Here is a 14,090-nt window from a genome sequence, read left to right on the forward strand (position 1 = left end):
ATCCTCTTCCAAATTGCTTTCCCATCTGTGAATGTAAATCAACAAAAAATGCACAACCCACCTGGCAATGTTATGAAGGCGGCACTTTTTGTAAGAGTGCTCACAAGTTATTATTTATCCTAGGGAGGCCCCATTTCCCTATCCACCACCCAGCAGTCACCAGTAAAAAGGGAGATTACTCCTTTCCCCTTGTATGGGCCTAAGACTGGCTTCTGTCCCCTTCTTACCCCATTCCCACCACCCCCAGAAGCATGAGTGATAAGGTGCTGAGTCAGAGGCAGTGGCAATTGCTGTCATATATTAGACACTGTCAGTCCTTTGGGTGGAGGAGGGAGAGAGGGAAGCTTAACTATGTTTTTCTTCACTTCAGCCTTACTCTGTCCAAGCAACAGCAGGGAAGAAATGGCTAAAGTGGAAGGTAGGGTTCAAATAGGAGTGAGTCCCAAAAACAATCACAAGATAGTACATAATATGTAAGGAGTTAAGTTTGCCCAAAGAAAAGCAATGGAACAAAGCGAATGCTGTTTTTAACAATGAAAAAAAAAAACAAAACCCAAAAAAACCAAAAGCCTAGAATGAGCAATGTCCATGGCCCTGTGGTGATTAAGAGCCAGATTCCATAATGGTTCCTTATAATGCATTAAAGGTCAAATCAATAATGGAGGATAAACCACAGTCAGTAATTCCTAACTAAAAATAAAGCAGTCTTCTGACCACCCCCAATCTCCCGGCCCAGACAACCAGCTGAGACTACGGGTAGCAGCAATGAGTAAAAGAAACCTGTAACTGAGAAAAGCCCAGAGTTGGTGCTGATCTCCAATGGTGTCTCTTGAGCACTTACCATTCAATCTAGAAAGCATTTATCAAAATGGCCTCAGGGACAAATATTACCACTGGGATTCCAAGGGGTAAACCCAAGAGCTAACAAAGAAATTAAGACACAACAGCAATTACTTGTATTTTTAAATCGGTGACATGGGATGTTCAAACATTCTGTTGCCAGAGACTAGAAAAGGAGTGAATTAAGGGATTTCGTAAGGCCCTACCCCTGTCTTTTTGACAGGCTCCTTAGGGTCCTCATATTTATGGGACTATTCTTGTTATACCTCCCCTTAAGTAAGGAGGCTTTCCTTCCTCAAAACCTTCAGAAAAAATAATTTCCTTCAAACTATATATGACTAGAGGCAGCAAGGTGGCTACTGGACCTGAAGTCAGGAAGTCCCAAGTTCAAATCCAGCTTCAGATACTATATGACCCTAGAAAAACTGCTTCACTTCTATCTGTATCAACTCCTTTATTTGTAAAATGGAAATAGCACCCACTCCTCAGCATTGTTATGAAGTTGAAATGAGGTAACATTTATAAAGCACTACTTTACAAACCTTAAAGCACTATATAAATATTACCTGAAATTCCAAGTCCCTACACTATGCTTTTATGGATAGCAAACCTAGGAGCATCTAAAGGGATCTGGCCAGGAACATTAGCCACCAAATTAAACTGACCCTATAAAACAGTCAAACTTCCATAATCCCTTTGGTTTTTAAGTTCTCAATTCACAGTGCAGACACCATTGACTGGCAAGGTGCTGGGATCTATGGAATAAAGGGCTTTAAGAGGTTCTCCTGGGACCACGAAGTCTAGAGACCAAGACCCCTGGATGGACTGTACCTGCCTAGGAGGTACATAGTGAAACACTGCCACACTGCCCCCTTGTGGAAGGGAAGGATCCAGTCTAGAGCGCCTGGAAAGGGGTCAGGGCTTAATTACAGACTAAGAGCATTAAAACTGGGGTAAAGGAATAGGAAAAGGCTTAATAGCCTTGGAGCTATAACGCGGATACAGATGGGGAGCCCAGCCCGAGGAAGAGCCTTTTGTCTATTTTTATTTCTTTAGAGAAAGCCAAAGGAAAAAAAAAAGAAAAAAAAAACGCAATTGCGTTACAAACTTTTATCCCTAGAACCGTCCATGGATTTGGCTCATGAGAAGTTAAAATCAGAGACAGACAGACCAACCAACAGAGACAGCAGACGTGCGGGCAGCAGCTGCCGCTACTGGGGGGCTGCCCTTTGTACAAAGTTTATATATATTTATATACACAGACACAGGGGTATAAAATCCAGTGAAAAGGGCTCAAGTGAGCCAGGGTGGGAGTGGGAAGAAGTGGCAGAGATGGGGGCAGTGCCAGCTGTGGAGGCACAGGGGAAGAGGAGGGGAATGGTTGTGCTCCCCCCCCCCCGCCTGGGTCAAAGAGATGAAGATGGACTGGAAGGAAGAGGAGCTGTACACAGGAAGATGGAGGGCATGGGAAAGGCACCCCATATTTCACTCAACTCCTGGGGGGGGCCCCAAGGCATTCAGAATGTCTAGATGGGTAGATGTGTCATGTACTACCCAGCAAGACGCTGAGCCTACAGCAGTCCTGGCCTCAGGATGCACCAAGCTGAGGTTATAGGCTTCACAAGGTATATACGTCCACCTCTATCTACCAGGTCCATTTGTGGCACCCCAGCATCTACAAAGTTTCCCCCAAAACTCAAAAGGCTTCTTCACCCAGAGGTCCTAAAGGCTTTCCCTGGTAGGCCAAGAGGGAGGGGAAGGGGATCAGAAGAGAAGGGTGGCACCTTCATTTGTGGCCCCCACACCCCCCAGAATGGGGGACGAGCAGAGGAAAAGAGGATGACAGATGGGGAAAGGGCAATGAAGGGCACCCAGGGAGACGATACACAGAGAGACACTTGTATTCGATGTATGTACAGATTCTGCTCCCCCAGGCCGGGGGCTGTGCTCAGCACAGAGTCCGTCCCCAGCGGGGCCGTGGAGCAGCTGCTCTTCCTGGTGTCCAGTGTTGTCCCCAATCGCCCCACAGCCAATGTCCGTGCCCGCAGGCTGGCGTGGTCCGTGGCAGTGGGGAGAAGGGGGCTGTGGAGGGGCAGACACGGAGAAGGGAGGTGGCAGAACCCAGAGGCACTGGGAAGCAGCACTGGGCTCTTACCTGTAGGAAGATGAGCAAATAGAGGTAAACTACTAACCAAAGAGAAGAGAGAATAGGAAAGGTTAAAGAAAAAAAAAAAAGACAAGACTCTAGAACTTACATAGTCTGGGGGGTAAAGAGGCTGGAGAGCTGGAAGCACTGTGAGGCAATGGCCTGGGAGGCAAGATTCAGGGCTGGACTAAGAGCTGGGGAAAGAAATGAGAGAGTCAGTGCACAGTCAGAGGCTCTCTTCCCTCCTCCTCTTCCCTCTATACAGTCAATACTCACCAGTCAGGGCTGCAGGGTTCAGGGCTCCCAAGGGAACAGCTCCATTCAGTTGCAGGGCAGCAGCCTGGGCAGCAGCAGCTGTGGTTGGGAGCTGAATACCAGAGCCTGAAGGGGTAGAGAATGTAGCACCCAGTCCAAAATCTTTGGTTAGAAGTTCATCCCCATATTCTTCGCCCCAGAGCAGTACTCACCCTCAGCCAACTTGGCCATGAGCTGCAGCCGGCCACCAGCGGTACCCAGGTCCAGCTCCTCACCACCATCAGGGAAGGTAATATCTGTGCCACCGTCCAGTCGCTCAGTCACATGACCCACCCTCATAGGTCGCCCTGCAAGCTCAAAGCCATTCAATTGTTCCAATGCCCGCCGAGCACACTCTGAGTCAGAAAACTGCAGGGACCACCAAGACAATGTCAGTAAACTCCTGGCCACAGACCTGAACCCACAGCCTAACCCCCACCAATATGACTTCCACCATCTCAGAAGTACAGTTTCACTGAGGTCTCTATACATAGTGTCCTTTCCCAAGAGACTTGACACTTCTGTCTAGAAAGCAGGGGTTCTTAAACCATTCAAAGTATTCTAAGTCCCCTTTCCCATTCAAGGTGTTCTAAGAGACCTTTGTCCAATAACTGAATGGCAAAGATCTGATCTTCCAAGCCCCAAACAAGGAGTAACATTCCTATGAAACCTAGTTTGACACTGCTCTAGATCAAGCATTCCTAAAGTTTGTTTATTATAGACCCCCTGGGGCAGTCTGCAAAGCCTGTGGAATCTTTCTCAGGATAATGTTTTAAAATACAGAAAATACATAGAATACTACAATGAAACCACTGAAATAATTATCAAAATAGTTTAGTAACAAATTCACCCACTCCTGTTAAGAACCCCTGCTCTAGACAGAAACAACCAATAAGTAATGAAAAGGTAAGCTAGGAGAGACTCCAAGGTTTTACATTCTTATTCAGCTCTTACAAAGAATGAAGTTCAGGGGCTCAAGAACTAGTAATCTGGGGCTACCAAGAGCCATGTTCTGTGGTGGTATGGTCTATCAAGGACCACAATCTGGGGACAACAGGGCTAGAACTCCTGATCTTGGTTTTTATTAACTCACTGTTATGTTGACTAAGGCTCCTCTCAGAAGGAGGGCAGAAGTAACCATAATGGCATGGTCACAAGCAAGCACTGCTCGTTTGAGCTGTTTGGAAGGCTGCTGACCCTAATAGGCAGCAATTAAGGACAAACAGGTACCAAATAAGCCATATTACCTGAGTCATCCAGGAAACTCTGCCTGCTACTATGGAGCATCACCACACCTGGAAATCTCCAAAACCAGCTGGTATATTGGAGGTTTTGTTTTTGTTTCTGTTTTTTTAAATTCTAGTATTACCTGCCCCAAAGCATGTGCAACTGTCAAATCCCTAGAAAGTAGGCACAGCAATTTGGCCTCTGACTTTCTTAAGATGAACAATTCTCATAGCACAACACAACTTCCCTCTCTATCCACCTTGGGGGTGGTTGCATGGCCTAGCCAAGAAAACCAACAGTTAATGGTGGGCAACCAACTAGTCAGTAGCCTGAATATATAGGGCTGGGGGAACCAGAGACTAAAAGTAGGAGCAGTTTGGCTGAAAGATGAGAAGAAGTAATTGCCAGGTGGCCTCACTTCTGTTCCTGGGCTGTTCCTTTTCACATACCCATCTTTTCCTTAATCAGAGAACAGCAGCCTCCCTCAAAAGCACTAGTCCAGGCAGGGCCTCACTGTTCCCAACTCTGTCTCCAAATCACCCACTGTACAACTTCCACAGTTGGTCAATAAAAGCACTGCTCTCACCTGACCTCCAATCTTTAAAAAGTAGCAGCCTAGAATCACTGCTAACAGTAAACATGGCACTTTACGTTTTTTATTTACCTCATTCAATCCTCATAATAACCCTAGCAGGTGATATCTCCATTTTACAGGTGAGGAAACTGAGGCAGACAATGATTAAATGACTTGCCCAGGGTCCACACACCAAGTAAATGTCTGAAAAAGAGTTTGAACTCAGGTCTTCCTGACTCTAATATCCACTGCACTGCCTCACTATTAACCAATGAGCAAGTTCACAGAACAATGAAGTTAACCAGACTCCAAGATATCACAATATCAGGGCCACTGATACAGTGTAAGAACAAACAAAGAATCCCAGAATTAAGCAACAGTATCAATAGACCTTTTACAGTCCTAGATAATAAAGCTAAGCCAGAAAAAAACTGACAAGGAAATGAACTCAATTTCCGAGAAATGGGACAAATAATAGTGCTACTCACAGTTAAGAATCCAAAGCCTTTAGAGCGGCCTGTATCTGGGTCCTTCATCAGGACAATGTTATCAATCTGTGAAGAAAAAAAGAATGGTCCAGATTATCTTTGCTATGCCTCACCACTGATTCCCCCATCCAACCTGTTCCTGAGATTTGAGAGAACTTCTTTCTTTCCTCAGCATCACATCCCTCTATCCTTTTAGATTAGACATAAAGGTCTACTATTTCCCCAAAAAATCCTTTTCCTGATTAACCTTACTCAGTCTCTCATTCATCAGCACAAGTCCACTCACTCCTCCTTTGACTTTTATTGAACTATTTCATGTACATCTTGAATGTAGATTCTGTGCCTAATTTTTATCACATAATCCCAATGTGGTACAACCCATTCTAAGTATCTGTTTGAACGTATAACCTCTAGTTGCACCTGAAAAACACTAATCTCTCCCCACCTTTTCCAGCTCTGTTCCCTAATGTCCCAAGTGGGTGCATACCTTGCCAAAGGGTTCAAAGATGCCCCGCAACATGTCCTCAGTGATATTGAAGTGTAGGGAGCCAACATAGAGCCGCATAGGACCACCACTGCCCTTCTGCAAGTTGTTGGCCATGGCTGCCAAGCGGTTTTTCTCAGCCTGGAAAAGAAAAATGGTAAGAGGGGTCACTCCCCCAGAATAGCCTCTTCCCTATATTATTTCAATTACATTTTATTATCCTGTGCATACTCACCTGAGAGGCCTGCACAATGATGGGGACACCCAGCAGTCGCTGCCCTGTTAGTCCAATTGCTAGTGGCACTGACTGGATTTCACAGAACTCCACATACGCAATGCCCTTAGAGCGACGTGAGTTCCGGTCTGAGATAATACGCACATCACGTACCTGTATAAGAAAAAAGAGGAACATAGAATCGTAGATCCTAAGAGCCCGAAGGGCCATCTAGCTCAATCCCCTCATTTTACAGATGAGGAAACTAAGTCTCAAACATGTTAAGTGATTTTCCCAGGATCATCCAGCCAGTATTAGAATCAGGATTTAAACCCAGGTCCACCTGACACCAAGTCCAGCATCTTTTCTACTATGCCCATGTTGAGTCTTAGTTTGGGTCTATGAGAAATAGAAAGTTTATTCCTATCCCTAGATAGATTGATACCAAAAGAAGAGCAAGAGACAATAAGGGGTTTACCTTGCCAACAGCAGAAAAAAAATCCTCTAGATCTCGGGGCCGAATTCGGGCAGCCAACTGCATACAGAAGACTGTGCGAGCATCACGTTCCTCTGGGCTCAGATTGTCAATAGGTTCCCTGTAGAAAAAGCAGGAATTAAGGAGACCCCTACCTCCCAAACACTGCTCCTCTTAAGGAGGCTTATTCATTACTGAATTATATACAAACAACCTCTGGATTCCACGATTTATTCAACTCACCGTACAGGACTCTTCTCTCTGTAATGGGGGCTCTTGCTGTGTCCGTATCTGCGCCTAGAGAGTATAGTTGTTGAAACAAACAAAAGCAATCAGAGGACTATTCCACAGAAACCCATGTGACTTCTTGTCCAGGTTGGTCTGGAGATTAGTTCCCTAATCTATATGGATATTCCAGCTGTCTGTTCTTTCATTCATCAGTTCTTAACATCAGCCTCCAAAGATAAGTTGTCCTACTCCTCACACTGGACTACCCTCAAGAGGCAAGGGTGCAGGAGACACATATCCGCCACATCCCTATATACTGTTATTATTAAACAATCAACTCCATAGCAAAAGGTGGTACCCAGTAGCAAGGGGAGGACTCCTGTAGCGTACACGCTCCTCACGCCGGCGATCCCGGCTGCGTGACTTGCTACTGCGTCGGCGATCCCGACTGCGGCTTCGGTGACGCCTCTGGCGATCCCGGCTCCGGCTCCGGCTATTTCTCCGCCTGTGTCTGTCCCGGTCTCGGCTGCGGCTGCAGTTGAAGATAACAACTAAATCATTATAACACATCCCTCTACTGACCCTTTATGTATCAGCACCATCATCCTGTCCCAACAATCTTTCCAGACACTGCTCCTAAAAGCCAATAATGGCCTTATTTACCTGCGTTTCCGATCCTTGCTTCTGCTATGGCTGCGGCTCCTCTTCTTCCTGTGAAAAACAAAATTTAAATCCTCCCACAAGGGTCAGGACCTTTACCCATCCCTCTAAAGTGACAAATTCCAAAGCAATATAATGGGAAAACAGAAGGCCCTAAGATAACACTATGAAAACTCTGAGAGATCTGGCAGAAATGCACAATACTTGTACAATACCAGGTTATATCTCTAAATTCTAATACTGAGGGACTATTTTGTCAAAACCAAAAGCCTGTGGTCCCAAATGTGGAATCTTCTTGCTGTTATATACAAATTAAATGTGCTCACACTAGGACTGACCTGTGAGTCCACATTGGGAAGTGAAGGCTTGAGCCAGGTCACCATTATTCCTGTGACCCAACAGGACCATAACTGGAACCAAAAGAGTCAAGGAATCTTAACAGCAACTAGGGGTACCACCGTCCAGGTCTGGCTGCCTTCTCAACCTGAAACAGGCTATTTATTTCCTCTTCCCCCACCTCTAAACCCACCCCTGCCAAAAAACATCCAAGCCCTGTTTCTCTATCCCACACTCACTTGCTTGTCTCCCCACTGGTGCTACTTCCACTGGTGCCACCTCCTCCACTGTTGCTAGTGCTGCTGGTGCTGGTGCTGGTGCTGGTGCTGGTACTGGTATTGCTCGGGCTATCTTTTTTCACCTCCTTCCTTTGCTGCTCATCCTGGGGGGTTCGCCAGAGGAATGTCCCAAGGGTACAGGCACCAAACACACAAATTCCAACGGACAAAAAGGATAGAGGCGAACAAGGAAGAAAACCCCATGAGATCAAGTTCTCTAGACATACCTTTGGACATAGTTCTACCAATTCACGAAACACAAAACAGAGAAAAGGAACCAAGCTCAGGTGTCATAGAGTGGGAGGATTTAACTTTAGAAATTTGGCAGGCATCTATCTAGGTGTTTTGTTTGTTTTTTTTCCAGAGCCATTTGCTCCTCAGTAACAAGAAACAAAATCTACTTTACACTATTGGGGTCCACAGCCATTTGCTGGATGAATAAAGTTTGCTTGTGAATAAAAGCACAACCATGGCCACAATCATGTGTGCTAAAAGGGATGGCATCTACCTCCACCCTTTTCAAAAACTGTAAGCAATAAATAAGAAGGGATGAAGCGATAGTGTCATGGAAGGGCCTCACCTACAACTGGCCATTCTCCTCATTCCCTAAGACCCAGATGTTCCCACTTCAAAGAGAGAGGCCTAAATGAAAAGCCTAGAGCTTGGGGACATTACCTCTTCCTTCTTGTAGGGGGCTTCCAGCATGGCTTCAATCACTATGTCAAAGTCATCCGACGCCATCGTGTCACAATCTAAGGAAAGCAGAGGCAGATAAAGCTGACAAAGGGCAAACCCATCTATCAGAACTGTTCCAAGCCACTCCCTTGTCCTCGAAGAGACAGACCTTGGGATGCTACAGTTCCCTGTTTCTTAGCAAACTGCCTGTCACTTACCCTGGGTCTAGTTCTGTTGCCTAAAAATCACAATTAGTTCCGATCTGTAGCTTGGATAAGGAGACAGCTGAATAATTAAATGGTCTATGGTCTATAAGGAAACTTAGAGCTTTGTTATATGACTAAAACCTTCATCAGCACAAGCTCAAAGAGATGGTATAAACACTGCCCTATGAACACGGTATATTATCAAAACTTCCCTTTACAAGAGATTCTATGCCTTTTCCTTGTTGTGCCTAGTTCTAAGACCATTTTGGTTAGCATACATTTTCAAACTTGGAAATAAAACAAGAAAGTAATACTAACACGAACCCAAAATTCTGAGAAATAAGAAACTAAAATGAGAAACATTGATTTCCCTATGTTCTTCCCATGTGCCTACACTCACTGTATCACTTAAAAGGGCTTTTATCAATGAGTATTTTCTATCCATGATTAAACGGAATTTAGGTAACTCAATAAAGTGATAGGGACAATGGACAGGGCTTTTGATTTCATTAGTATAATCAAACTCTTGGATGAGGAAATTATCTATATCAATGCAGGTCAATACTTTCTCTGCAACTTACAGTATCAAAGAGCTGACCTAGGGCACTGAGAAGTTAACTGACTCGTCCAGGGTCACACAGCTACTATAGATACATCAGGACTTGAACCAGGGCTGCCTGGATCCAAGGCCATTTCTCTATCCATGCTGCCTGTAGGAAAAAAATATACTTTGGATAAAATCAGGCATAATCACTCCTACAAGATGGGCAAGGTGAAAATTTTTGCCTCCCCCCAAGCTTCCACGTCTAGCAAGAGTCTTTTGCTTGGATGTCCATGTCAGGTCAGCCAAATGAGAAAAACAGAAAGGCACTAAAGAAAAAAAAGAGACTAAAATTACGTACAGATGACCAATTTGTGCTAATTATAAATATACATTATGGTCAGGTTTTTTTTTGTTACAAATATGAATACTTATTCCATGTCTTTTAAAAGGAGTCACCTGGAAAGCTACATACATTTATCCAATGATAACGTTTTAGACAACCATTATTATTCAAAACATTTTTGGAAATTCTTTTTTGGGACTTTTTTCAGAGCTTGTGACAGAATTCTAAATATTATTAAGAGAGGTAGGCATTTGTCCTTTGTGTCTTACCAGTGACCGGGGCCTTGTCACTGAACATTTTCTACACATTATCATCTTTTACAACTCAACCAAAAAAAAAAAAATGAGGAGGAGAAAGTACTGTGGATAAGATGGTTTAATCGTTCATAGCTTTAAGACTTTGGAGACTTAGATTTTTTTGGACTAATCAAAACTCATTTGGAACCAAATTTGGTGAATGAGACATGATATGGGTTGATACCATTTTGAGTATAAAATAAGGTATGGCTAAAAAAAGTAACAATATATTTTTATTATACTATCAACCCCTTACATCTGGATACATTTTACAATCTAACAAACATATTTACAGACACCTCAAATGATCCTTCTAAGCAACAATGCCCTGAACTACATAGGGTACAGGTCCCATGTCACAAATAAAGAAACTAAAGCCCAGAGAAGTTAAGACTTGACTAGATCACATAACTATTAAGTGGTGATCTAAATTCCACTGGAGTTCTACCACAAAGTGTATAAACTAGCATTAAGAAAATTCCAAGAGTTCCAAAAATGTTTTGAACAATGTGTGTGTTCACACACACAGATTCACAAAATAAACATCTTTTAAGTGCCTATTCTCTATAGCAATATGGTAGGCACTGTGGTAGAAACACAGTGTAGATAAAAATAACTACCTTAAAAGAACCCATGTTCTTAGTTTTACGTTCTTTTTTTTTTTTATAATATGCATATACCTATGGATCAGCCCCACTACTTTATGACAGGTCACATCTTGCATCTATGCTTTTTGGTTTTCTGTAGCACATAAAATGTGCTTCAAGAGTAGGAGCCACACTGACCAATAAAAATTATTCAGCTCACTGTTAGAACTCAGAAAATAAACAAAAATCTAAAAACTAGAAATAACTTTTTGCTTCTGAAACACTAGTCATTTTGACTACTAGGTCCATATTTCACAAAACTCCTTTGTTGTTTTACTAGTTATGGTTTTTGTCCCCAAAATGTTTCTGACTTCAGGAGCTGCACTTTGCTCATACATAGCATAGGATAGTGATAATTTTGCAAAAACAAAACAAAATTCCCCTTAAATGAACAATCTTTTGGACCTCAATCACTTGGCCAAGGTGAAAGTTTTCACTTGTTCTCAGCCAAAAAGAGGAATGGTTGAGTGAATCTGTGTGCACTCTTGCAATATAAATACAACTTTTGTTTAATCTCCCAATCCAAATGGGTATGTGCCAGAGTTGTACCTTTCTTTCTGTCCTTAACACTGTTTTACAATCTGCATACTACCCCACTGTCAGGCTGGAAATTTCCCAAGTACTCTTCCCCACCCCACTACACAGAGATCACAAGAGAAGGCTTCCCCACACCCCTCCTCTTGAGAAAAATATGAGAAAGAAGGCTCCACACAAGCCACCAGGGTGCTGGGATTTTGCCCAGATGGCCTGGGTCACAGGCAGCACGAAAACAAGCTGCCAGGCCCCAATGTTGAAGGGGCAGAGGAAAGTGCTTAAGAATCACTGTCAGCCTAGTTCACTCAGAATCCAACACATGCTGGAGTCCTAGGGGTGACCAAAGGGGGGAACAATCTCTGGGTCTGGTCACTCTGCTGAGGCAAACACATCCATACAGAAGAGAGCTTAACAACAATGTGAACGGTAAGATTGACAAAAAAAAAAAAATTAGTGTTAGAGCCTCCCTCCCCCATTTCAAGTTCAAATGTGGCCCCAGCAAAGCCATCCATCTCAGCTCTCCCTCAGTGATTTCCACACTCGCACGACCAGAGATGGCCCTGCTGCTCTTGGCAACATTTGAGCCCTAGAGCCTTCCGGATCCGATCGCCGGAATGTTGGGTTAGAAAAGGAGATGAAAAAAACCCGACACTACAACACAGTAAATTCTGTGCGGTTTTTTTTTTCTTTTGGGGGTGGGGAGAGGAGGCTGGGAACCCAGGACAGAGAAAAACAAAGGGGGAGCTCTTAGTCCCCTCACCCCTCTTTCAGCGCCGTCGATGATGAAGGTCCAGCTAGGCCATCGATTGTGCCCACCTCGCCCGAGAACGGCAACGAGGAGTTAACAAAGTGTCATGGCTGCGGGGCTCTGTTATGGGAAGAGATCATAGTCACAGGGCCCTGGGGGGAGGGGAAGAGGGTGGCGCAACGCTACGGTCAAACCAAGGAGAAAGCCATGATGGGTCCGATGCCTATAAATTATACTAATGCCCTATGCCTGTGTCAAGAACGCCATTTCCAAACCAAAATAGCAAACAAAAAATTAAAAGGTTTGCGTGGTTCTGCTTGCGACATCACTGTCTGCTTGTGACGTCAAGGGGAGGAGCCACGCGGCAACGTCACGGGCGGGTGACGTCTCGATCGGGGTTGGGGGGGAGATTATTCAGCTTCAGGGGTCTCTCACCAGCTCCGGGTCCCCGCGGGGGGGTCCCGGGTTTCTCCGTTCCTTGAGGTGTGTAAAGGGCTCTGAGCCCAGCTCTTTCTCAGGGTCTCGGCAGAGAAAACGGCGCCGTGGCCGGAGCTGCTCTTCTTCCCGCAAGATGGCGGCAGCTCCGATGTCTTCCAGAACCTTCCCCCAATCTGCGCATGCGCTGAGCCCAAGCTAGGGTGGGGTCAACCCGAGCCGTCTCGCGGCAACTTTCCATACTGTACCCTTTCATTGGCTAAAATCAAAACTATGGGCGGAGCCAGACCAGACTGTTGCCTAGCAACCGTCAATTTCCCTATTGATTGGTTGACGCTTCTGTAGATCAGGGAAAAGGGTCTTACCTGCAACCTTTGTTGACGCCCATCACTTTGTCATTGGCTACTGAGTCACTGAGGTAGGTGGAGAAAAATCGGATATAGGGCGTAGTATTAGGAGCACCCACCTGACCCTGTTTCCAGCACAGCGATTGGCTACGTTGGGTGGAGACAGTTAAGAAAGAGCTGTAGCTGTTTCCTTGGTACATTCCCTTCTGATTGGCTGAAGGTGTCACGCTGGCCTTTAAATGCTTTCCCTGGCTAGGTTTGCGGTGTATAAAATCCATCCCTTGACCTCACCTTTGGTACTTAGCGCGCATGCGTCGGAGTCCCTCGTTCGGGTCTGGTGCCTCCTAGGCTTTGTAGTAAACTATCTAGTCAGGGCTGATAGCTGCTGGGAAGGTTTAAGGCTGCAGAAAGTTATGCTTACTTTTACCAGATCTTGTCCCCGCCCCACTCCCGCTCCCACCTCCCCTACTTCCTCTCCAGCGTCCTATCCTAGTACAACGTCGACGCCACATTGATGTTTTCGGGCCAGAGTAGGGGTACAAGTCCCTTGGCCGCAACGGAACCGAACATCTGACACGCACAGACACGTTTTCAGGGCGCTTTAGTTCTCGCAGGTTTCATAGTTCCAAGGTCTACTTGCCAGGCAAAAAATTTGGACAAAAGGGAGCTTCTGCAACGAGCTAACAAGTTTCTAATCCCTGCCTCCAAAAAAGACCCGTGGTGGGAAGTTGGAGGAATCATCAATGTGTGACCACCATATAGTCTATGGTGAATGTTACAAATAAACCACTGTTAATAGTCTTCAATTTCTTGGGAATTCAGTTTTTCACAATTTATCTAAAAACACCTCAACAGATAGAACAGTTGGACCAAATCTTACGTGTAAGTTTTAGTATCCATTCATTGCAGGGGAGTGGTCTATAGATGTGAAATATTACATGTACATGTATACTGTCAAACAGGGTGGAACTTAAGGTTGTTTTGTTGAATTGCTTTCTCTTAAAATTTGTGAAAACAGGGGCAGCTAGGTGGTGCAGTGGATAGAGCACCTGCCCTGAAGTCAGGAGGACC

General features: G+C 44.8%; 1 protein-coding gene across 5 annotated transcripts; it reads right to left on the minus strand.

The window, feature by feature from the left end:
- Window positions 1–1,865: 1,865 nt before the first annotated feature.
- Window positions 1,866–12,853, minus strand: RBM23 (RNA binding motif protein 23). 5 transcript variants are annotated; one of them, XM_027842971.1, is made up of 14 exons: window positions 12,673–12,853; window positions 8,920–8,996; window positions 8,206–8,339; window positions 7,634–7,681; window positions 7,329–7,502; window positions 6,986–7,039; window positions 6,746–6,863; window positions 6,289–6,441; window positions 6,057–6,194; window positions 5,570–5,635; window positions 3,454–3,649; window positions 3,263–3,367; window positions 3,096–3,180; window positions 1,866–2,995 (listed from the first exon to the last, which is right to left on the minus strand). In XM_027842971.1, the coding sequence occupies exons 2-14, from the start codon at window positions 8,983–8,985 to the stop codon at window positions 2,992–2,994; spliced, it is 1,341 nt and encodes a 446-aa protein (XP_027698772.1). In that variant the 5' UTR covers window positions 8,986–8,996; window positions 12,673–12,853; the 3' UTR covers window positions 1,866–2,991. The 5 variants fall into 5 exon arrangements, with proteins under 5 accessions (XP_027698772.1, XP_027698769.1, XP_027698770.1 ...); XM_027842968.1 differs by having other exon boundaries at window positions 8,206–8,348; XM_027842969.1 differs by lacking the exon at window positions 12,673–12,853 and adding an exon at window positions 12,250–12,421 and having other exon boundaries at window positions 8,206–8,348.
- Between the last annotated feature and the right edge of the window lie 1,237 nt (window positions 12,854–14,090).

This window comes from Vombatus ursinus, unplaced genomic scaffold (genome assembly GCF_900497805.2).
Source record: "Vombatus ursinus unplaced genomic scaffold, bare-nosed wombat genome assembly UNPS02014894.1, whole genome shotgun sequence".
Lineage (NCBI taxonomy): Eukaryota > Metazoa > Chordata > Mammalia > Diprotodontia > Vombatidae > Vombatus > Vombatus ursinus.